Source organism: Pagrus pagrus (genome assembly GCF_965226575.1).
Source record: "Pagrus pagrus genome assembly, chromosome: 16".
In the NCBI taxonomy this organism is placed as follows: Eukaryota; Metazoa; Chordata; class Actinopteri; order Spariformes; family Sparidae; genus Pagrus; species Pagrus pagrus.
Genome location: NC_140200.1, coordinates 25746654 through 25769553, shown reverse-complemented (window position 1 = coordinate 25769553; position 22900 = coordinate 25746654). Strand labels below are relative to the sequence as shown.

General features: G+C 42.2%; 1 protein-coding gene across 4 annotated transcripts in view; it reads left to right on the top strand.

Moving 5' to 3' along the window:
- The window catches only part of rev3l (REV3 like, DNA directed polymerase zeta catalytic subunit), a 77985-nt gene that overhangs the window by 18395 nt on the left and 36690 nt on the right, over window positions 1-22900 (top strand). For 2 of the 4 annotated variants that reach the window (XM_084377388.1, XM_084377387.1), the window contains exons 2-6: window positions 12335-12524; window positions 12706-12780; window positions 14702-14862; window positions 20708-20834; window positions 21355-21449. In XM_084377388.1, coding sequence (XP_084233514.1) covers window positions 12335-12524; window positions 12706-12780; window positions 14702-14862; window positions 20708-20834; window positions 21355-21449 — 648 coding nt within the window. Of the gene's footprint in view, window positions 1-12334; window positions 12525-12705; window positions 12781-14701; window positions 14863-20704; window positions 20835-21354; window positions 21450-22900 lie in introns of all 4 variants that reach the window. The other 2 variants (XM_084377386.1, XM_084377385.1) reach the window with 1 other exon arrangement.

Sequence of the window (22900 nt, the reverse complement as noted above, 5' to 3'; positions counted from 1 at the left end):
TAATAAAAGTATATCAACTAGAATGGCACTCTGTAGAGCACATAGTGTACCATCTTCAAGGCCAAATCTACATTTAGATCTGCTTCAACTGGATTGTTATTAGGATGAAATTGTACTATTCCCTGAGAAAGTAAAAAACTTTTATCAGCGAATTAGCGTAGCTTTGTTAGTGGTGAGTCTTTGATAACACATCAAGACAAGGGCGTCATTAGTTAAAGACACGCGTCCAGCAGGTAGCCTGTCGAGCCCAGCCAGCACATGAAGAAGGAAAAGCTCAACTGCCCATTGTAAACATCCAGCGCCATTTCCATATAAATGTCCTGGTTCACCTTGACCCTCTCTCTTTACTGTAGTTCTGTGCTATTGTTTTACTGTGTCAGATACATATTAAGTCAGCACTGACATATCATTCTCAGCAGGTACCAAGCTCAGTTGGAGTGTCAATAGTAACTTCCATCCGATGGTAGCATGGACTCTACAGATGGGGCTGGGGTATGTGAACGGTAGCAGAAAAATATGAGCCGATGTTGCAATGAGTAGAGTTTGTCATGTGAGAAGAGGTGCAAACTTTCCTGCTCCTGAGTTCTGGACCTGCAGTCTTGTCTCGCTCTACAGCTTCCATCTGTTGTGATGTGTGATCTACAAGTGCTCTGACATCAGTCCACCTCCTTTGTTAGACAGCACTCTGCTACCCATGCAGGTCATGTCTTGCTCTCTGAACACACACACACTCCACGTTGTGATGAATTGATTGATGCAGTTTGATGCATGGAGAAGGGCTTTTTACTCTGATTTCCATTTGTCTGTCACTGGGTTCTGAGCCTCCCTCCAGTGTGCGAGCTAGACCCAGTGAGGTGGAGAACATCTGACTCACTCACACAGGATGAACAATAGCCTTGGTAACAGTTGATCTGGTGTGGACCAGTTGAGTTTGGACAATGTTCTTGTTGCCTGACACTCTCTGAAGACTCTCACAGATGACACGTTACTTGGTGAGACTGTACATGTTGCTCAAGTGTTTGTAGTTAATCTCTTTTAGATCCACAGTACTTTTCTTACATCTTCTCCAGCGGCACACCACCGTGTCTGTCTGACCAAAGATATTAACGATGACTTAATCTGCAATGTTTAAGCAAAATGTTTTGTTTTGAACTTATTTAAACGCTGTTTTACCTCCTCCACAAAATGGTGGCAGGCTTTAAAGTTTAAGTCGTCATGGTTTGATGTTGACACTGCTATTTTAAGACACTTGCTTTCAAATTCAGCAAAACAGTTTCAGAAATCATAGACGATGTCCATATTTATGAGAGTTTGGTGTCCTGTATTGTTTTTATTTCGGATATTTGGCCTTTATTTAACATTTGAGATGGATAGGAAAGATGGGGAAAGACAGAGAGAGATGACATTTACAAGAGGCCCAAGGCCAGCTCTGTACTCAGCCTCACAGGACATGGCTCAGGTCAGCTGCCAGGATGCCACGTTCACGGCCACATTTGTTCGTATGACTGGTAAAACAGCTGAGAAAAAGATGGATAAAAATTACAGAGAAAAGACAGACATCCACTGAAGAGGTTTCACCTTTACGAAGAGGTTCCAGACACATGAGTGTCCACCATCTTATTACAGCCTCTGTTTACTGTTTGAGAGGAAAAGAGCATATCATAAGTGTAAGTGGAATTCGCAAGTCTTGTCTGTTCTGATGGAACTGTCATGATGCTAAATGTTTTTCACAATCAAGTCTTTGAGTCATTTCCAGGAGAGCAGACATGTTTTTCTGCCATTATTCTGCTGCTTTTTGTGTCGCTCTAATCGCATCCCATGAGTGTCCATCGTGCTTTTGACTCATCCCCCACCCAGTCCAGATTTGTCTAAGCGTACTACATCCATCTGCACTCCGGTCTTGACTGACTGACTGATTGAATGACAGACAGGATTCTCAACAGATACGTCAGGAAATCCAGCCTGCACAATCACATCACAGGTTTGCCAACATCACTCTGCAGCCAACCTTGATTTTGGTGTTCGCATTTATCAAGACTGATATATTCTTGCTTTGTCTGCTTAACAAAATTCTAGCATAAAGTGCCTTCCAAGTCACCATCTGGTCAGCCTCATCCTGTCTGCTCAGACGACTGGCTCTTCTGTGCCGTCTGTCTCCTCGGCCAGGGAGACATTGGGGGGGATAGCTGGCAACAAGGTACATCCATGCCTGTCCTCCAGCAGGCTCAGCTTGAGCGACGGGGACATGTTGGCTACAAAGTGGTCATTAAGGAAAAAATGGGGAGCTGATTCTGCTCCCTGTCATGAAACTGGAACAGATGGACAATGGATTGGTTGCCATTCAGCTGCTTGCTGCCATCATAGGCCGTATCTCATACACAGGTGACTGGATTTGGATGAAACTCAGGGAAATGCTGCACATCACCACCTGGATCTTGCACTGTCAATATTACGCTTACTTGACTAAGGCTGGTTGTGCAGTTCCCAGTCATGTGTTTGGCCAGATGTGGATCGGTTTACTGCTGGTGTCCAGTTTGCATACTGTTCCCTTGTTTATGTCAAGACTGGGGACAAAAGTGTTTGAGAAAATGAATCTTAGCCTTCTGCAAATGTTCAGCTTAGTAAACAGGCCTTAAGCACTGTGCACTGGAGCACTGAAGAAGCCCTCCAGCTTGTGTAGGAATAACCAGGCTGGGACGTCATCTCTCCTCAGCCCCTGGCTCATTGCTCAGGCATCCAGCCAGGACAGGCCTGCATGTGCAGCAGGAGAAGCACCCACCTATTTGTCTAGTTAACTGAGCCCAGTCACAGTCTGACAGGGAGACTCACCCAGTTCATTTCAGGCTTGGACACCCTCCCAGCAGCTCCCCCTACTGCAGTGTGAATTTGGCAGAGGTTTTTTCATAGAGGCTTTGTTTAAGTTTTAGGTAATACCTCTGCATTCATGCACTTCCCTAATATGAGAATGGCCTTGCCAAATGACCAGGAACTGTGATGTGTCAAAGGTTCACCTTGACTGCAATAATCACTATCTACGCAGGTCACTGTGGCTGCCTCTTCTGACAATTTTACAAACTCTGTCTCATCCTCATGGAATTAAAAGCTCCAGAACTACTAAAGTGACTTTGAAGTAAGATTGTTTTAGCAACTGCTATTTCCTAAGAATGAACTTTAAATTGGACCTTTATGCCCAGTTCCTGAACTTTTAGTCCCAGGAATTACTTTTCAAACAAATAAAAAGTTCCTTCAGTCTTTCCACCGCAGTTTAAGACTGGCAGAGGTTAGGCAAATTAGTCCGCTGATGAATATGAATACACTTCTGTTTTTATATGGCATTTTTGTGTTTAATTTCATACTAACAACAGGCTAGTTATCTTTTGGTTCCTTTTAAAAGTAGATACTAAACTCAAAGACTGTTCTGTTCTATGGGTGGAAAACTAGTATTGTCCTCCTCTTCTTCTTTGTTGGTTTTACCAGCGGACTAAAAACCACATCGCCATCCACTGAATCCAAGTATATAACATCATACTATTAACTGATGGGTGTCTTGAGTGAGTGAGAAGGGATGCACAGCACCAAAAATAGAACATCAATATGTGGGGGCCAATGTTGATATTGTGGTGGACCGCCAAAAATAAATTAATGTTTGGGAAACACTGAAGTAAATTGCTGATGCCAGAGCTGATGCATGCTGCGTGATGCACGTGTGTGTGACAAGGCAGGTGGGGCTGGAGGGCAATCAATGATTAGGAAAACTGTTATTCAGATTTTATCTCTCTGAGCAGGTCTCAATTTACCTGGACAGGCCGCCCAAGTAGAGCCTATGTATGGGACACAATAAATGTAACAATGCATGTGTACTGTGCCTTAAGAACAACGGCATCTATGTTGATTTAGTTCAGGACTATTTAGGGCTATGTGGGCACTCACTGTTGGAGAGGAGATCCATAAAGATCCTGGTGTGTTGATACTGAGAGAAAATTGGTATTGAAACAGTTTCAAATATTCAAAATCAATGTGCATCCATATTTCGCTATTTTTGACTATGCTAGTGGAAACACGGCCCTTGAGAATCCTTCATTCACCTTCTCAGCATGTTCCAGAACAGCTGAAATAGTAGTTCATTTTGGCAACACGGCAGCTCTCCAACCACAGCTGGACTTCAACAGCCAGACTCCTCCACAAAGATGGAAGCACACAGTCCATGTGTGATGAGTTTATAAAGCAGAGAGCATAAAGTCCTCTCCTGCTCTCATTCATACACTGACTGCTCATCTGTATATTCATCCCCTCTCTCCTCTCCAGCACTTCATTTACGGAGCAGATTATGGGAGTGAATCCATTAGAAAGAGTGTGATTTATGGGGTTGCCACCCTCCTCTGTTCACTCCTCCTCTTATTGCAGCCATTCTGTTCTCAATTCAATTTTCAATTCAATTCAATTCAAAGCATGAAAGTTTTACAACAATGTTGCCAAAGCATCACAACACAACTTGTACAAACATTCGGACAGAACAAAACAAATAACAACACAAACGCAAACACAACACCAAGATTGATTCTTTGAAGATTGAAGATCTTTCAAGATTGTTCTCCCTCCCTATTTGGGAGCTATAACTATTTGTTCTACTCTTCTCACTGATGTAAAAGCGTATTCTACAAAGCATCTTAATACAAGAGCTGCACTCCAACATTTACTGATATCCATTTGTGAATGACCCCAACATCACTGAGGGACATAACCACACACACCGCCAGCAATTGACTCATTAGAACGGTGGCAGCAAACATGAAGGGTGGTGCCAACACTGCTACCCTGGCAGAGGAGGTATTGATTGGCTGGTCCATTCATGCAGATTAGTTATTTCTGCTCTGAACCGACTATTCATATATTTTCACAGAAACACACAAGCACTTCCAGTTTCATACACAAGCTTAAGGATTTTGCGTGGGTGGCGAGTGTTTGTGTTTGTCTGCGTAGGCATGTGTTTTCTAGACGCCAATATCTGAAAAAGAATTGTTCCTAGAAGAGCATATTGAGTTAAGGAGTGCATTTTCCATAAATGTAGCTGTGGTACAACAGTAGTCACTGGGAGGAGAAATAGTAAATTTAGATACATTCATACTGAGAATAATAGAAAGGAGTCTATAAATACTCAAAAAAAAACCTATAATAAAATCATGCTTTTGGCTCAATAATCGGATTCAAATTTCAAAAAAATATTGAATACTGCTAAGAAGTGTTTTTGTTTTTTTACATTCACTAGCATTAATGCACTGCACGTCCAATCTCTAATTAAAACAAGGTCATATATAGCTAATAAAATCTAACAGACATTATAACTGTCTTATGTTTAATTGGCTTTGTCATCATTTTTCATTTTTTCTCTGAAATTATACTTCTCATGCGTTGATATCTGCCCCTGCCACAGTAGGTTAAGCATGCAGGTCCTACAGTGATTGTCGGCATCCACAGATAAAAAAGTGTTTTCTAAACTGGTGCACAAAGCCAAACTACAATCCACTGTGGTCTCAGTCAGTCAGGCTGCTGTCTGATCACCAGCTGAAATGATTGACCACCGCAACATGATCTCTGGCTGCGTTTCTCCAAAAAATTGAGTTGGCTTCAACTTTTTCACTGCAGCTGGCTGCGTTTTTTTTCAGAACTCCCTGCGGTCAGAACCGCTGCAGCCAGAACACACTGCCCTCAGTAAAATGTATGTAGCCTCAGTGAGTTTCTCTCAATCCTGCCGTTTTTGTGTTTTCTTAGCTTCTTCAGTATAGCTAGCCTCCTCATCTCCTCTCTTCCTCATCTCCTCTCTTCCTCGTCTCCTCTCCTTCTCTCCACCTCTCTTCCTCTCCTCCTCTCCTTCTCTTCTCATCTCCTCTCCTTCTTTCCACCTCTCCTCCTCTCCCCCTCTCCTTCTCTCCTTCTCTCTCTCCCTCTCTCTCCCTCTCCTCTCCCCCTCTCCTTGTCTCCTCTCCTTCTCCAGTACCTCTACCTGTATGTGTGTGTGTGTCTGTGTGTGTCTGAGTGTGTGTGTTGTGTGACTCACTGCTCAGGCTCACCTTGATTAAAGTTCTTGAGGGTGAGTTTTTTCTCCACCATCATCATGGTTGTGAGTAGTGAACACACATTCTGTCACTGTGATGTTCCATCCCCAGGCAGTGGCAGTGCTCAGGCCGTTTTAATTAATACCAACACTGGTTTTATTAACATCTTCCACTCCTCCTCCTATGGAGGCTCTCTGTCTGATTACTGAGCGAGTCTGACGGCTCCCCCAAACGTCCACTCAGTCGTAGAACACACTGTGAGTGACGGACTGTGCTCTACTCAGTACAGGTAAGGATACAGTTTGAGCATGATGATAATTGGCACCACCAAATGCCACATTCTGAACAGGATTACTGCTCAGGATCTCAGAAAGACTGCTTTTACTGCCAGCTTTCAGGTGTGTGTGTCTGTGTGTATCTGCGTGCGTGCGTGCATATGTGTGCCCTTCCTGTCCAGCAGCACTAGGGTTCAGGAGGCAGGCAGGTCTCTGGGCATGGCGTGTGTGTGTGTGTGTGTGTGTGTGTGTGTGTGTGTGTGTGTGTGTGTGTGTGTGTGTGTGTGTGTGTGTGTGTGTGTGTGTGTGTGTGTGTGTGTGTGTGTGTGTGTGTGTCTGTGTGTGTGTGTGTGTGTGTGTGTGTGTGTGTGTGTGTCTGTGTGTCTGTGTGTGTCTGTGTGTGTCTGTGTGTCTCTGTGTGTGTGTGTGTGTCTGAACAGCAGAGTGTTCCTGGAAAATAATTTTTGTGCTTGGCGAACCTGCATTTAAAATAAAGGTCTAATCTTCACCCCTCTGTGCTCCTGCGGCCACTCGTGTATCCTGAGCTCGGAGGAGTAAAGCTCATAACAGGGACGAGGATTTGCTGCCTGAACAAAATCAACAAGTTCTGTAAATTGGCTCTGTATTTTTGCATATCTTCACAGCTCCTGAGCAGAGAGCAACCTTTGTGTCCTTCAGCAGCATCACACACAGATTTTGACATTTGACTGTTCTCCCCTAAAAAGCAGCACTCTCTAATACCCCTCACCCACCTGGCACAAAATGCCTACTACGGGTACAATTCGCTTTCACTCCTGCCTCAGATGACTCTGCAGGAGTCACAGGTGTTTATTGGAAACACAACACAAAGGTGGACATGCTAATTTTCACCACTTTTCCAGCCCGGTGCTATGATGTGCCTTGTTTACCTGTGTTAAAGTAACCTGTTTACACGCACACATTTTGGTGTAAAAATGGTATAACTTGAAGTCTTCAACTATGGCTGGTTATCAGGCAGGCTGGCTGACAGCAGACAGACTTCACTGCCAAGGAAAGTTAGCAGCATGACTCATAACTGCTGACTGTCTGCTCTGATCCTAGGAAACATGCCTTGTCAGAGCAGTGTCACCTCTGTGACTTCACCCACACAGGTGTTTGCACCAATGCTGATTAGACTCCAGTTTATGCTACAAACCGTATCTTTTATTATGCTTACTATGTAGTAGTGTTATGTGTGGATGGTGATATCATTCTACTAAGAATGGTTGCTTCTCCTATTGATATGTGTAGATTGCCTCTAGTAATAGTAGCATGGCTAACTGTTGGCTGACTTACTGACTCAGCCGGGGTGACCCTGCTGTGCAGATCACCAGCCCCTCCCTGTCATTCACAAATCCTCAAACAGGACAGAAGCACACTCACCTGTCACCTCAGTGAAAACAAGCTCCCCAGACAAAGCATTAGTTGATTAATCTATAGTCAGGTGACAGGAAATTAAAATCAACAATCAATTTGTCAAAATGCTAAAGATTATCCGGTTGTAGCTTCTTCAATCTGAGGATCTGCTCTTCCAACTAAACAACTGATGAATCGAACAAATAACTCACACGAGTTCAGTGATAAATCTGCAGGATGTTGCAGGGTGTGAGGTGGCTTTACCAGACCGCTGTGTCTGAAATGTGATCTGGTCAAGTGTATGCAATGTTCATTCACTATGAACCCTCAGAAAAATACATGCACCTGATTGGCTGGTGCTTTGGGTTTCTGTGTGATTCATTGTACTTTCTGGTGCACTAAAGAGATAATCTAATGTATGTTTGGAGGAATTTACTCAACATACCATCATGCAGATCATATTGTCAGTTTCAGAAAGCTCTTGGCTAATTGGCCAGTCTTTGGTTTGACTACATGACAGTGATGAGCCATCCGACTGCAGCAGCAGATGTTCTCTGCACTGCCTCTTCAATCACACCCAAACATGTACACCCTCTGTCTTTATCACTCTCATACTGTCTGCCTTGTATTCCTTTGTCTTTTCACCCCTCCTTCTTTTCTTTCTCATACACACACACACACACACACACACACACACACACACACTCATTATCATTTTCCCTCACTTTAGTTGACTCTCTTGCTTTCTTAAATTCACACTTTCTCCCTCCTTCTCTCTGTCTGTGGCCTGACCAGCTGGGTGGAAAGAATCACTTGTTTATCTCTCCTGCTGCCTTTCAGGGGCTTTTGCTTTGCTGTTGCCTAGCAACTGCAGCCGAAGCTGTGTGTGTGTGTGTGTGTGTGTGTGTGTGTGTGTGTGTGTGTGTGTGTGTGTGTGTGTGTGTGTGTGTGTGTGTGTGTGTGTGTGTGTGTGTGTGTGTGTGTGTGTGTGTGTGTGCTTGTGCTTGTGCTTGTGTGTGTGTGTGTGTGTGTGTGTGTGTATGAGAAAGAAAAGAAGGAGGGAGGGAGAGAGAGAAATAGACTCTGTGTTGACACGGCAGGATGAGGACAGGCAGACGCGTGCCATCCTCACCTCCTATGTGGCTGCCACCCTTGGCGTGGCTCACAGTGGAGCTACACACACCTTGGCCACACTAATACACACTCAAGACTCGACAGCGACCTACTGGTGCCACTGTCTCTCCTCATCTCACTGGCTGCAGTACCATAATAAAACAGCCATTATTAGCTTCAAATATGGATGCATTCACATTTGTATTATACTAGAGCTGCACAATTTATCCAAATATAATCGAAATTGCAATATGACCACGTGCAATATCCAAATAAAAAGCGGCTGCAGTTTTCTGATGAAAGTTAAATGTGCGACCAAACAGCATCATAGTGAAGTCCTATACAGCTGTGGAGATGTCCTGGTCTACAAGTCATGTTCTCCACATGTAACAAAACATGTTCGTTTGGTATAGATCCCAACACGTCACATCATCAGTTTTTTGTCATTTTTTCAGCGAAAATGAAAATTATGATGCAAAAATAATCCCTCCCATTAATTGTGAATCATATTGCAATCATAATATCTGTCAAAATAATGATAATATCATTATCCCTAAATTATAATCATTTTACCTGTTTGAAACTGAAGAAAGATTAGTTGTGAAATGTTACATTTAAGATTGCAAGAGTTGCAAAGTTGACAGACAACAATCAAGTTTTTTGAAAGTCAAACCTTTTTGGCTTTGTGGGGGTCTGAAGAAAAGAGTGTGTGATTAGTTTATGAAAGCATAATAACCACTAAAAACAGGCACTGAAGTATTTCAAACCTCTGTGCCCATTAAGAAGATCGGGACACAGCCTACCTTCTGATGTGTGCAGGTTGCTTGGATCACCATAGCAACAACAAGGATGGGTTTCCAAGCTTGATGGCTCATTCTGCTCAGAATGACCAGACTCACCTTAAAATGTCATCATATATTGAAAATACTTATAATTTTTACTTTCTATAAATTTCATGTTGCTTTTTTGTCCAAACGCAATCCAAAATCCAAAGAACCAATTCATAATGATGGAGTAAAATGGAAAATCCTCACATTTGATTAATCTGTGATAGAACCTCTCTCGGTCACTGGATTACTGTGGACTGAGATTGTGCGCTAGATTTAAATGACGGTTTTTCCTAAGTTTAATATTTCATAGCGCTGCCCTCAACGAACATGGCATTCAGATGAACAATATTTTTTATTCCAAGGATGGAAACCCATATGTTAATTTCCTGTTTTGTGTCATGGTGGTGGTGTGTTTCTCTCACACACAAACCACAGGTTGTCTGTGTGTGTGTGTGTGTGTGTGTGTGTGTGTGTGTGTGTTTGTGTGTGTGTGTGTGTGTGTGTGTGTGTGTGTGTGTGTGTGTGTGTGTCTGTGTGTCTGTGTGTCTGTGTGTGCGTGTGTGCTACGCGTGTCCTTCCTCTCCTGCAGCCCTGTTATCGTCACTGAGTGTTGTGGAGGCAGGCATGTCTCTGGGTATGTGCAGGCAAGTCCAGCTCATGCTCAACACTGCCTCCTCCTGTCTGTCTGTCTGTCTGTCTGTCTGCCAGTCTGTCTGCCAGTCTGTCAGCCTGTCTGTCAGTCACTGGTGCAGGAGAGTCAGAAGTGACCTCAGCCCCCTCAGCCTTTGTTAACTTCATGTTGACCCGACTGTTCTTATCTCTTATGTAGCCTGATTAAACACAGTACAGCATCCTGCAGCAGTGTGCAGATAAAAGCCTGGGAAGCCAGAAAGAGAGCGAAGTGCAGTGTGGTGTCTGCAGCACAGTTCACCTCAGATGACTCTCAGCAGTCTGTCTGGGAGTAATGATGTCACTACGTCCCTTGTTATGAATACTGTATCTCCCTTTCTCTGCACAGGCTGACCTCACTTCACATCACTGAAGACCTCAATCCTCTCCACTCTGCCCACAATCCCCAGCGACGCTCCTCCTCTCTTTCTCTTTAGTTATTTAGCTAATGGCCTGCTTTAACGCTGTGCGTGTCTGATATGAATAAGGGAATTACAGACTTGTTGTCGCACTCATCCATCTGTGTTGCCTTGCAGTGATTGGTCCAAAAGTGTCGGGGAGGGGGGAAAACAGTTTATTGGACCCTCAGCACACTCCATCCATCTCAATTGCACCGTGTCAGTAGCTTTAAGAATCTCTGTAGAAGAAGTCACAGCTAAGGCTCCTGGCTCAGCTCGTGGGTGTTCAACAAGAACTTTGTCCCAGCTTGCTGGGAAATTAGAACAGTGGGTTCATTCATTGTGCCCTGTAGTACTGGCAATACTGACAGGTATTTAGATTTGGTAGCACCCGAAGAAATTAAATCACATTTTTGCTGCATTGTTGGCAGGTAGTATGATAAACATCTGGATTGAGAGTTCTTTGTTGAAGTCTCTTTCTTTTCACAGTAGCTGCTCTGTTTCAGTGCAGATGGAGTGCAGTGGTGAAAATGAATATGAATATTTCCACAGGCTGTAAATGGGTAGAGTTGGCAGTTTTTTGTTTTTTTGCTTGTTTATTTTTAACCTTTTTTTGGTTCTAAACCCAAAAGCACAAGTTCATATGTTCCAAGTACAGAAAACTGGCATTGAATATTTGGTCAGTACCGGCTTCTGTTACTGTTGACCAGTGATGTCAGAAGTAGAGATATCATGGAGTTGATTGCCTATTTTAGCAGGCCTGTGTTAAAAAACCTGCATATGCTGGGCTTAGTGTGAAGGTGGTAAGAGTGACAAAAATCACTGTGTTGTGTTGGCTCATTCACTGTGTAGGAATATGATGAGATTTTACAGCTTGTGGCACCTTAAATTCTTACAGAGCTGCAATGATTTATTGATTAGTTGTTTGCTACGAAGTAACCACCAATTATTTTGATATTCAATGGATCTGTTATTTATTTTTGTAATCTGTTTCCAGCTTCCTAAATGTGAATATTTCCTGGTTTCTTTCTTACTCTATGACAGTAAACTGACTTTCTTTGCGTTGTTGACTAAATGAGATATTTGAGGACATCATCTTGGGCTTTGGGAAACACTGATCAACATGTTTTGACATTTTACAGACAAACAACTAATCGATCAATTGTGTAAATAATTGACAGATTAATCAGCTATATATATATATATATATATATATATATATATATATACACAAATGTAGCGTGGAGGGACAATGGTGTCAAGTTGCATGACAGTGAGATGTGTTTGTTGTAATAGTTACAAACTCACATCACATCTGAGATCACACTCACTGAGGACGATATTAGATAATGTGTGATGTGGCCTGATATCAATGGAAGGTAGTAGTACCTCACTGGATATTTAATTCATTTTATTTTCAGTTTTGTTTGTCTAAGTGACTGAATCAAACCTGAACTGATGATTTGATACATTTTTTCAAATGTTGTTTTTCCTCCCTTGTGTTGTCAAATTAATACAACATATTTTTGCCTTGAAAGGTTTTAGCCACAGTGAGACATATTGTAGTTACAGAAAAAAATATAGGCCTGATGTTCAATGGATTTGTTGTTGTTGTGTTGCAGGCCAGAAAACATGTCTCCACCTCCACGGCGTGTTCCCCTACATCTATGTACCATACGATGGCTACAGCCAGCAGCCAGAGCGCTACCTGCGCCAGGTGGCCTTCAGCATCGACAGGGCTCTCAACGTCGCCATGGGAAACCCCGCCTCCAGCGCCCAGCACATCTTCAAAGTGGTGCTGGTCTCTGGCATGTGAGTGACTCATGATTTCCGAGCTGACGACATTTGCACCAAACAGTGTGAAACATGACTGTTACAGTATTTGCCCTTTAAATATCCTAAAATAACAGTGAGGGAAACCCTCAAAATAAATGATTCAGATTTAAATTGATTATGCTGTTGTATTCCATATGGTCTTTCTCTTGTTTGACAGGCCTTTCTATGGCTACCACGCTAAGGAGAAGCACTTTATGAAGATCTATCTGTACAATCCTCACATGGTCAAAAGGTAAGGTTACTGCAGATCGATGCACTTTAATGTGAGTAGGACTCATCCCGAGCTCCAGTTGTTTGATGTTACTGAAGGCCAGACTGTGTGCGAATGACTCCACCAACTCACTAAACTGAAATCGATTGCTGTGTTTTCAGTTGTACAAATTGATTGGAAGAGTGTGTGTTTGTGTGCATGGACGCACACAGGAAGACTGTGAATTATTTGCTGGAGCGATCAGCGTTAGTGGTGAAGATGTGAGTCACGCAGAGAGAGAGAGAGAGACAGCAAGAGGCTTGAGGAGAGGGCCATATATAACAGTGGGATCAGAGAGAGATACAGTTCAGTACAGACTGAGGAAGAGAAAGAACAAGGGACCACGGTAAAGAAAATATCTGATTGAGAGAAATCAAGAGAGATTCAGGTTACGAGGGAGAAAATACAGCTGCAGAGGGTGAAGAAGACACTGTGGAAGTTTAGAAGGAGGAAGAAGAGGAGAGTTTGACTGGCAGGTCTGGCTGCCCTGCATCCCTCCTCAGCCTCTGGTCTCTGATCAGTCAGTCAATCAGTCAGCACAGTGCCCTCACCTTTAAAGACTCCAGGACAGAGCTTAAACATTCTAACAGTGAACCACTCCCAATTCATCTTTAACTGCCGAGCAGGCTCTGTAAATCAAGGACTTCTGTGGATGGTTCTAGAAAACAGGGTGTCTCTTTTCCTGTGTGGACAGATTTAAACGAAATGATGGTCTTTATGTATTTTAAAGAGGCACTCAATGCATTTTAAATGTCAAAGTGAATTTGACATTTAATGACAGTTGTATAATGTCTTTTAATGGCCTTTTTACATAGAGCATCACAAATAAACAGCACAAAAACATTTAGCTGTCAAGTCTGAGAAAATGACTGATGTGACTATCTTCAGACCATCTTGGAAACTTCACATCCAGTAAAACTTGTCTCTGTAGTTGGTCAGTGTTTACCAGGTGTTGTTGTTGAGTTGTTGAGTGAACAGACCAGACTAGTTCCATTCAAATGAATGAGCAGGCTGTGTTCTTTCAAGCTCCAGTTCAGTCCTAGGGCATGATTGGATTCAATATTGATTTCACTTGTATCTCTCTCTACCTAAGGAACCGGGCATCACAGACAAATATTTCCTTAAAATTCTCATGTTAGCAAGCATGCAGGCAATAATAAGATGTTGACTTCTTTATGAGCCTCCCACCCTGAAACAATACATAGATATTATAAACAACATATACAGTATGTAAGGCGACAGCTGTCATTAGATTTCATACAGAAAGAAAAGGGAGAAGTGTACTGGTCTAAATGGGTCACATACCGGGCTGACGAAGAGGCTGACAGCTGAAACTATGATAAATGTAATTATGAAAGTGATTACGTGTATATCTTCTAATGTAAATGTGTGTGAACTCCTGCTCATGTTTATAAAACAGAAACATGTAGTATTAAAGAAAAAAGAAAAAACTCAAGTAGGTCTGAACGCAGCATCAGACTCAGCTGTCTCAGTCCAGTTCTGCTACTTCTGCCAGAACACTTGGCAGCATCCTCCAGCGCACTGCCCCATCAAATTCATGCAAACACCCCTGTCTGGTACATTACTTCTCACATGGTAACACGATTGCTGTATTTCTAAAGCTTGACTTGAAAAATCAGAAAGAATGAGAGATAAAATCACAGTATTATTAGTAGTATTATCAGCAGTGTTTTGGCGTCTGATAAACGATTCAAAGTCAGATTACTTAAATTGGACTTCCCTGATCTTACTCCATCGTTTTACCCTCACCTGAAACAGCACCATCGCACGCCAGTGCATTTTTTAATGCAGAGCGGTGTTCGGTCTGAATGCCTGCTCATGCCTCATTCATACAGAGACAGTGGACAGTAAATATGCATTTTTCTCTTCCCCCTGGTTGTAGGGTGTGTGAGCTGTTACAAAGCGGAGCAGTGATGAACAAGAGTTACCAGCCCCACGAGGCCCACATCCCCTTCCTGCTGCAGCTCTTCATAGACTACAATCTGTATGGCATGAACCTGCTTAACTTGACGGCTGTCAAGTTCCGCCGGTGTCACAACAAAGGTAAAGAGGTCATTTTGCTCTTCTTCTCTTATTGCAGATGTTTTGGGACACACAGCTGCCTTTCAGTCTAACAGCAAATCTTATTTTCTTGCTTTATCTTTGTGTTTTTAGGATTTTTCTTGTAGCTAATCCTTCACCGTCACCTTATCCTGATTTTAGTGTTTAATTACGTGCGGACACCAGTAACACAAAAAGATAAATAGTTAAGAATTTTTCCCTAATCCCTTACAGTCCTGGCAGAAGTTTACCTCCACTTGTAAAGAACATGTAAAACATGTCAGGTGTCAGTTCCAGTGATTTCTACAGCTCTCCTGTTTCTGTGATGAAATGAGTGGAACACATGTTACCTTGTCACAAATTGGTTCAGTAATGAATTTATTATAGGTCTTCTGAAAATGTGACCAAATCTGCTGGATCAAAAATATACATACAGTAATTCTGATATTTGGTTCAATGTCTCTCGGCCATTTTCAGCTCAGTTAGCTGCTTCTGATCGCCGTCCACAACATTCTGGTCGTCCTCTGGATGAATTTTTAACCGCTCCTCTTAACAGAATCAGTGAAGTTCAACTAAACTTGTTGTCGTCCTGTCACAGACTTGTTTCTTCAGCACAGTCCACATGTTCTGATGAGGTTCAAGTCAGGACTTTGGAAAGGCCACCTTCTCTCCTCCAAACATATTGCTGGTGGCATGGCAATGTAAAACACACCTGACTGTGGACACTGACACCTGTTTTCCAGCAGCTTCTAATTCATTGCAGTCTTGCTTTTTGATGGTTTTTGGTTGAATCTTGACCATCCTGACCATCCAAACAGTTGATCTTGGGACCTGTAACTGCTTTGAAATGGCTCCAAGTGACTTTCCTGACTTGTTCAAATCAATAATCTACTCTTTCAGATCAATGCTGAGCTCTGTAGACTTCCCCATTGTAGTGTTTGTGGCCGAGTCTAATGGCTGAATCAAACAGCCCTATTAAAATGGTCATCAGCTGTTATCAATCAGATTCATTCAGAAGAAGTTAAGATGCTACAAAGAAAATATGATTCACACAACTTTCTATATTGACCTAAATTGATTGTTCTAGTTACTGTATGTATATTTCTGATCCAGCAGATTTGGTCGCATTGTCAGAAGAGCTACGATAAATTCACTACTGAACCAAACTTCATGAATGTTTTTGTGACAGAGTAGTTTGTGTTCCAGAAACATGAGAGCTGTAAAAATCACTGGAACTGAAGACTGACATGATGAACATGTTCTTTACACGTGTTCTTTTGACCACAACTGTTTATTTGGTGCAGTTCTTGGGTTGCACATGTCCAGGTTCACCCTTGTGCTATTCAACAAGTGGCCAACTTCTGCCACAGGACACACTGCTGTCTCTGCTGGACAGTGTGGGCATGTCCAGGTTTCCTTCTGCTGACTGCATTGTTCCCCCTGGCTCAGCGGGGAAGGCTGCCATGCCCCATGTCATATTGAATTAGTCCTGATCTCCCCTCAGCCTCAGGATGCCTTTGTTGTTGTTTGAATGCTCTCTCTGTTTTCATTTCTAATGTTGCCCTCTCGCTTCTTTTCACAAGCTTTGTCTTGTGGTCTTTGCTCTTTTTGTTCCCTTTCTCCTCCCCTCTGTATTTCTCTCTACATTTTATTTTATGCAGTTTTTTACCTTTCTGGTTACCTTGTCTCTCTCCGGTCTGTTTTAGCCATTCTGTTCTTTTCATTGCTGCTCGCTGAGGAGGCAAAAAATAAGATCTAGTGGAAGCACCCTGCTACCTGAAAATCACACAGGAAGCTTCTATAGAACCAGGAGATAGAAAACAAGCTGAATCAGTAGGTGTGAGAATGGAACAAGAACAGGCAGATATTGGGTGTCAGTAGCAGCACTTTGCAGTCTCCAGGCTCCCTCTTTTTCTTGTACTGCCTGAGCCCCTTGGAGCAGAGTCCTTTGGAGTTGTGTCAGCCCTGCAGAGTTGTGATGCAGTGACTCACACGCAGAACTGCGTCTTCTCCAGAAAACTAACACTGTGATGCTTAATGCTGATGCACTGCACACGTCACTGTGAAATGTAAACAAAATACTTGGAGAACTTGTCAGGTTGATGTTGCCGAAACAACATTAGTAATTCATTTGAGGTCTTGTTTCTGGCAATTTAAAATTTCAGACCACTATACACTTTTATTTACCACAGTTTTAGCCTCCACCAACTCCACTTGTGCAAAGAATAGCACTCAGTTGAGCACATACATCCTCCGAGGCCCAACAGTCCCCTTTAATTCAATCAGACCTAATCCAATATCAAGCTGTATCCTAGCCCTGTATCACTCTAAACTTTAAACCACCCATAGCTGCTTAACCATTATTAAAGCTAACCAGATCTGTAACAGCTAAACACGAGGACAACAAAACAATGCAGACAGAATCATAATCTCTATTGTGTTGTAGAAGAATAATAGATTTTGTTACGATCTGTTTTAGATTGTACTCACTCATAAACCACTTTTACTCCAAAATTAGTGTGTACACGTGTGTTTGAAAAACCTGTGTAAACCTGCTAACAATCAGCAGTTAACTCCATTGACCTTGTCAGTGGAAGTTTGCATTTCTGTTTTTTTCTTCCCCTTGTGTTCATCATCACGAACATGCCGAAAAAAACAGGAAATAGTAGAAACAGCAGATCCATTAAGTAAGTTTTGTTTACCAGTGTGGAAGGGATATGTATACCAGCCACCTAAATAAAAAAAAAAAAAATCATCAGGATCCATGCATTATTCCATGAGACATTCATGAAAATGTTGAAAAACGCACCAAATAAACATTTAAAAAACGTTCCTGAATCGGTCCCTTTATCTGGACCTGCACCAAGATTTAATGAGGTCTGTTCTGTGCCAAAAACCCTTCCTCCATCCAGGTTTGGTGGAAGTCTGTTCGGTAGTTTTAGTGAAATCCTGACCAGAACAACAAATAACCAACACACAAGTGAAAAGATCACCTCCCTGTCGGAGATAATGCGAAACACACCATTGTTCAGTTCAACACACCCAGGGTTTTTTTTGCTGCACCAGCCTTATGGTGGCTAATGTTAGCTCATATTACCAACTATACATAGATATTGTTTCTGACATGTTATGACTCTCCTCTACTTGTGTGAGTGTTGCACTAAATAAACAATATCAATACAATGTATTTAAACAGTTACAAAGTACTAATATGGCAAAGTGAATAAAACCAGCCATAAAAACTAAACACAGAACACAAAGAGAGTACAACAGAATGTCCTAAAGCAAATACAAATGCAAAAAGTAATTTAAAAAAGGGGTTTTTTTCAGAGGTGATTGAGAAGAAGAGCCTCCACAGTCAGGTTCATTCCAAATTATAGGAGCTCAAACTGACCCAAAAGGCTCTGTACCCTTTGTGTATTCATTTAGTCTTTGGAATAACCAGAAATGATGCATCTGACTGAGCACATCTCAGATAAACATTTCACTGGTTTTCTGACAAAAGTAAACTTCAGAAACTTCTGTCTCTTCCTGTTCCAGTCACTCAGTCAGGATACCTTAAAGCTACTGAGAGAATCAGTATCCATTATCTCCCATGAGCTACAGCAGAGCCACAAACAGGCCTTTAAAATCTGTGTGTTCATATGTTACAAGTGTGTATTGACTGTTGAGAAGTGGGGACACAGGGTTAAACCCAACAGTCACCGGGCCTCACAGTGGGACTGGGAGACTAAGGTTTTCCCCCTCAGATCTCGGGTGAACCTGACCTGGATAAGCCAACCTTTACTTTCTCCTGATGGAGACTAAACCCCTGACCGCCAACTCTGTTTGATCACAGCTAAGTCTTTATCTCACACCCCTGCCTCTGAGCATCATTGTTGGTCAGGCTCTCTCCAAACTCACAGAGAGCATCCCACCCAGGGGACCCGCCTCTACATGTGAGGGCATTAATGATTCCGGACAGGAAATCCACACTTGATTTTAATAAAGTTCTTTTTTTTAAATCTTCACACTTGACTCTCTGCTGACAAAAGAAGGGCTCCCATGTTTGATCCACCTCTACACTGACCCAATCAATGGAAAAAGGGGATCCAATGCCCCGTATAACAAAGAAAGTGAAATACCCCATTAATGGCTACACCTGTTTACATTTTCTTCACTCCTCAAGCTCAAAGCTGAAAGCCTGAAGTCCTTAATCTGGGATCAAGAGCAAGAATGATAAAGGGGCTGGGCTTGTTGAATGGGCCAGCTTGAGATGAATAGAGGCCTTGATGTATTTTAAAGTCCACCACGCCGCTTGAAAACTCATCTCCAAAACAGTTCGTGTCACAACTACAAGTGGAACATATCCAAGAAATGCCCTGTGAGACCAAACAGTTGTCATTTTATGTATCTATACAAGAATCATTTTCTACATTGTTTCAAGGATTATCCTCATGTTGTTACTTTATAAGCATCATTGATAATAGCATTATAACAAAAGTTAATTGCAATGTTGCTAAAAAAAAAAAGAGGCCCAACTGGACAGGAATCATGAAGAGTCCGACCATTAGACGGCTTACTGAGCTACTTGCTAATGGTAGCTAGTTGCTACAGCAAAGTAAAGTGAGCCAATTTTACCCATTTCTTACAAATTACACCTTTTTAAAGTCGTTTAGATGAGGGGTTCAAGGTTTTTCAGGACCCCTTGGCTGATAGAGATACAGAGTTGATACCACCTGCTCCATTGTGCCATGTATAAATAGATCAGCAGCAGTTGTAGCATGGCTAATGTTAGGAGTGTTAGCCTCATCCTCTCCATCTTCTCTGATGGTTTCTGATGTGGAGGGTGATAAGTTTTGAAACAATCCATTGTATCTCACAAGAATGATCATACACCTGGGACAGTAAGACAGATAGCTGGACAATATTTTTCAGTAACACGTAGTTTGCTGTTATGGATTGGTGCCACACAGTGATTTATTGTACGGTTAGCTCAGTTCACTCACAATTGCACAATAAATCATTGGTAGACTATCATCAATGGTGTGTAAATTAAATGTTTTTTTACTCATTAATCTTTGCTAATAGTGTGTTGGTTTCATGTCATATGTTTTTTCAGACACATTTTTGAGAATATAAAATACTATCAAACAATAATTTGGCTGCCCCCCTGCAGCGACTCTGACGACCCCCTAGGGGTCACGGACACCTTGTTGAAGATCCAGGGATAGATAATCTGGCTGACCTATTGGCTTGTGTACAACCTGTCTGATCAGCTTGTTGTGTTTCCAGCCCTGCTGAACTTCACTGTAGCTATGTTTATTATGCCATGCTCCCAGCTGTGTGACCAGAAGTATTCCTTAATGGCAGTTTGGACAAGCAAACAACGCTGAAACTGTAGTGGCTTGTTCATCATAGGAGGACATCAGTACCTTCTAAACAGCTGAGTGTGAAAGTTAATTGTGATCATTGAAATCTTAAGGTTCATTTTTTCACACTTTCTCCTGAAATTAATATAAATAAATAATGACTCTCATTTCTGGGATGGCATTCATTGCAAATGATAAAATAATGAAACATGTGCTTAATACCTCCCACTGTGAACAGCAAGGGATGATGGGGCTTTTTTTCTGCCCAACTGTAGTCCAGGTCATGGCAATTCTAACCTCTCACCTAAGAGGCTTCTTCTCATTGATGAGAGGTGAAACGTCTTCAAGAAACTGAAACAAGTCCAGTTGCAAACGGTTTAGTACTTAGAAGTCCCAACAAAGTAAAGGGAGATTGTCTTTGGGCTGGCTGACAGCTTCTTTCAGAACTCACAGTACAGTGTGTGTGTGTGTCTGTGTGTCTGTGTGTTCCCCAGAAGATGCAGCAGCGGCCCCAGACAGGCAGACTCCCAGCATCAGCCCCTTGAAGAGCCCCTGCACCTCTAAGCTGAACGACAGCACCCTTGGGGGCACATTTACTCGCTGGGAGGAGAAAGCTATACCCTGGTGAGTCCCACTGCACAGCCTCTCTCACCCCAAGTGAATGTCCCACAGTAAATGCTTAATGCAATCAGTCTCTTTGTCGAGTGGAAGAGGTCAGGAAAGATTTACAGATTTTTATTTGAATTTACAATCCATTTTGAATCCATAAATATTTTTGTCAACACATGACTAGTAACCTGTGGTTTTAAATGCCTTATTATTTGTTTTTTATTTTCCATTGTGGAAGATATCTGGTTTTTCCTTTTCTCACCAATCCTCCTTATTAATCAACATCATTCCCATCTTTTCTGAAGCAATTTTTTAAAAATGTTTCTTAATTTTTGCAATAATGCAGTTCTAAAATAAAATAATATTGCCTGACAAAAAGCAAAAGTCAAACTTTCTGTCATCTTGATACAAGAAAAATACATTTCTAGCCAGTAGTACAACAGAATTTACTGTAGGACAAGAAGGCTACTGCTTTGACTATTAATACTTAATGCTTCTTCTTCAAGAGTTAACTATTCTTCTTGTGTGCCTGCAGCTCCCTCATCCTGGATGAGGTGGAGAAACAGAGCACCTGTGAGCTAGAGGTCGATGCTGTGGCAGTAGACATCCTCAACCGCCTGGAAATTGAAAGTAAGAAAACACTCAGGACAACATCCCCACCTGCTGCACCCCTCCACCGGTCTGGGCCAGTATTGTAGCCCACTCTGACTCTGTTATAGGAAAAAGACCAGATAGAAAGGTGAAAGGTCGTCTGCTGAATCATCGGTGCTTAAGGTGTAGAACACAGCTGTTCTGTGCACCTCCACCCATCAAATCCATTAGCAGCCCCGAAGATCAACTATGTGGAGCTGAGCTAACACCTTCTGTCACAGGGGAGCAGAGAGAGAAAGAGATTAACTGAGATGAGGGAATCCAGGATAGAGAGATGTTTCACTGACCCATAATGTAGATGGCATGATCTGACAAAGCCCTGCACAGAACATAAGGAACTTTTGCTCTGTTTGCTTAAACCTTAGGATTTAGACTCCATTATAATAACAAAGAGTTTCTACATCCAGAGTTGTTAAAGCAAGCCCATCCTTGTCCCTGGATCAGAGTAGGAAGAGCAGTCTATCTGAACCATGCTCTTAAACAAACTGTGTTGTTGAAACAATTCACCAAAAAAATAAAAGTTTGGTAGTCTACTCGCACCACGCTGATGGAGTGAGTAGACTACCAAACTTCAAACTACAAAACATTTCTGGAGCTTCACAGCAAAACAGCGTTACAGCATTCTCCTTAACGACTGAAGTAGCTGGAGACTCGTTTTAAAATGTAAAACAACAGTCGGAAACTCTGAGATCCCAAATTGATTTGTGTGAATATTGGCTTTTCAAAATCAATTTGGGATTTTAGGGCTTCCAGAAACTTGCACAGGACCAGCTGTATGGAGCCAGTTGTTTTTATACATCTCAACACATCTCCAGCCTCTTCAGGTGTTTAGCTTGATGTTTTGTTGTTCAGCTTGAGAATGTTGTGAAACTCCAGAAATATGACACAGGGGTGAGTAGATAATGACTGAATTTTATTTTTGGGTGAACTGTTCCTGTAGTCATTAGTACTGGACTGGACTTTTTTGTCTTTTTTTCCCTACAGTTGAAGCCAGTCACAGACCAGACACAATAGTGCTGTTTACTGCTGACACACATGGTTTCTTGGTATTAAAGTTTCTCCAGTGGGTAAATCTGGGTAAATAAACTGGTGTTTGAAGCCACTAGTGTGCAGAGTCCTTCAAAGGAACTGTGGAGTACACATGTCCCTGTCAGGCCTCAGGTTGCCCCAGTTCAGCCAGTTCTGCTGAATGTTTTGTTGTGTGTTAGAGACTGTACTTGTATGGAGGCTGTAAGTGTGCAGTGGGTCTTGATGATTTAGATCCTGCTGGATGCAGAAGCATAAACCACAGCTAGCATCTGTCTTAGTGAAGAAAGGAAAGGAGAGGCCACTCCAGGGCAGGCAGTGCTTGTGTTCTGACTCATACTTTTCCATCTGCTCTACAACAGTGTATAAAAAGTGCACTGTTGAAAATATGACTACAGTATGTA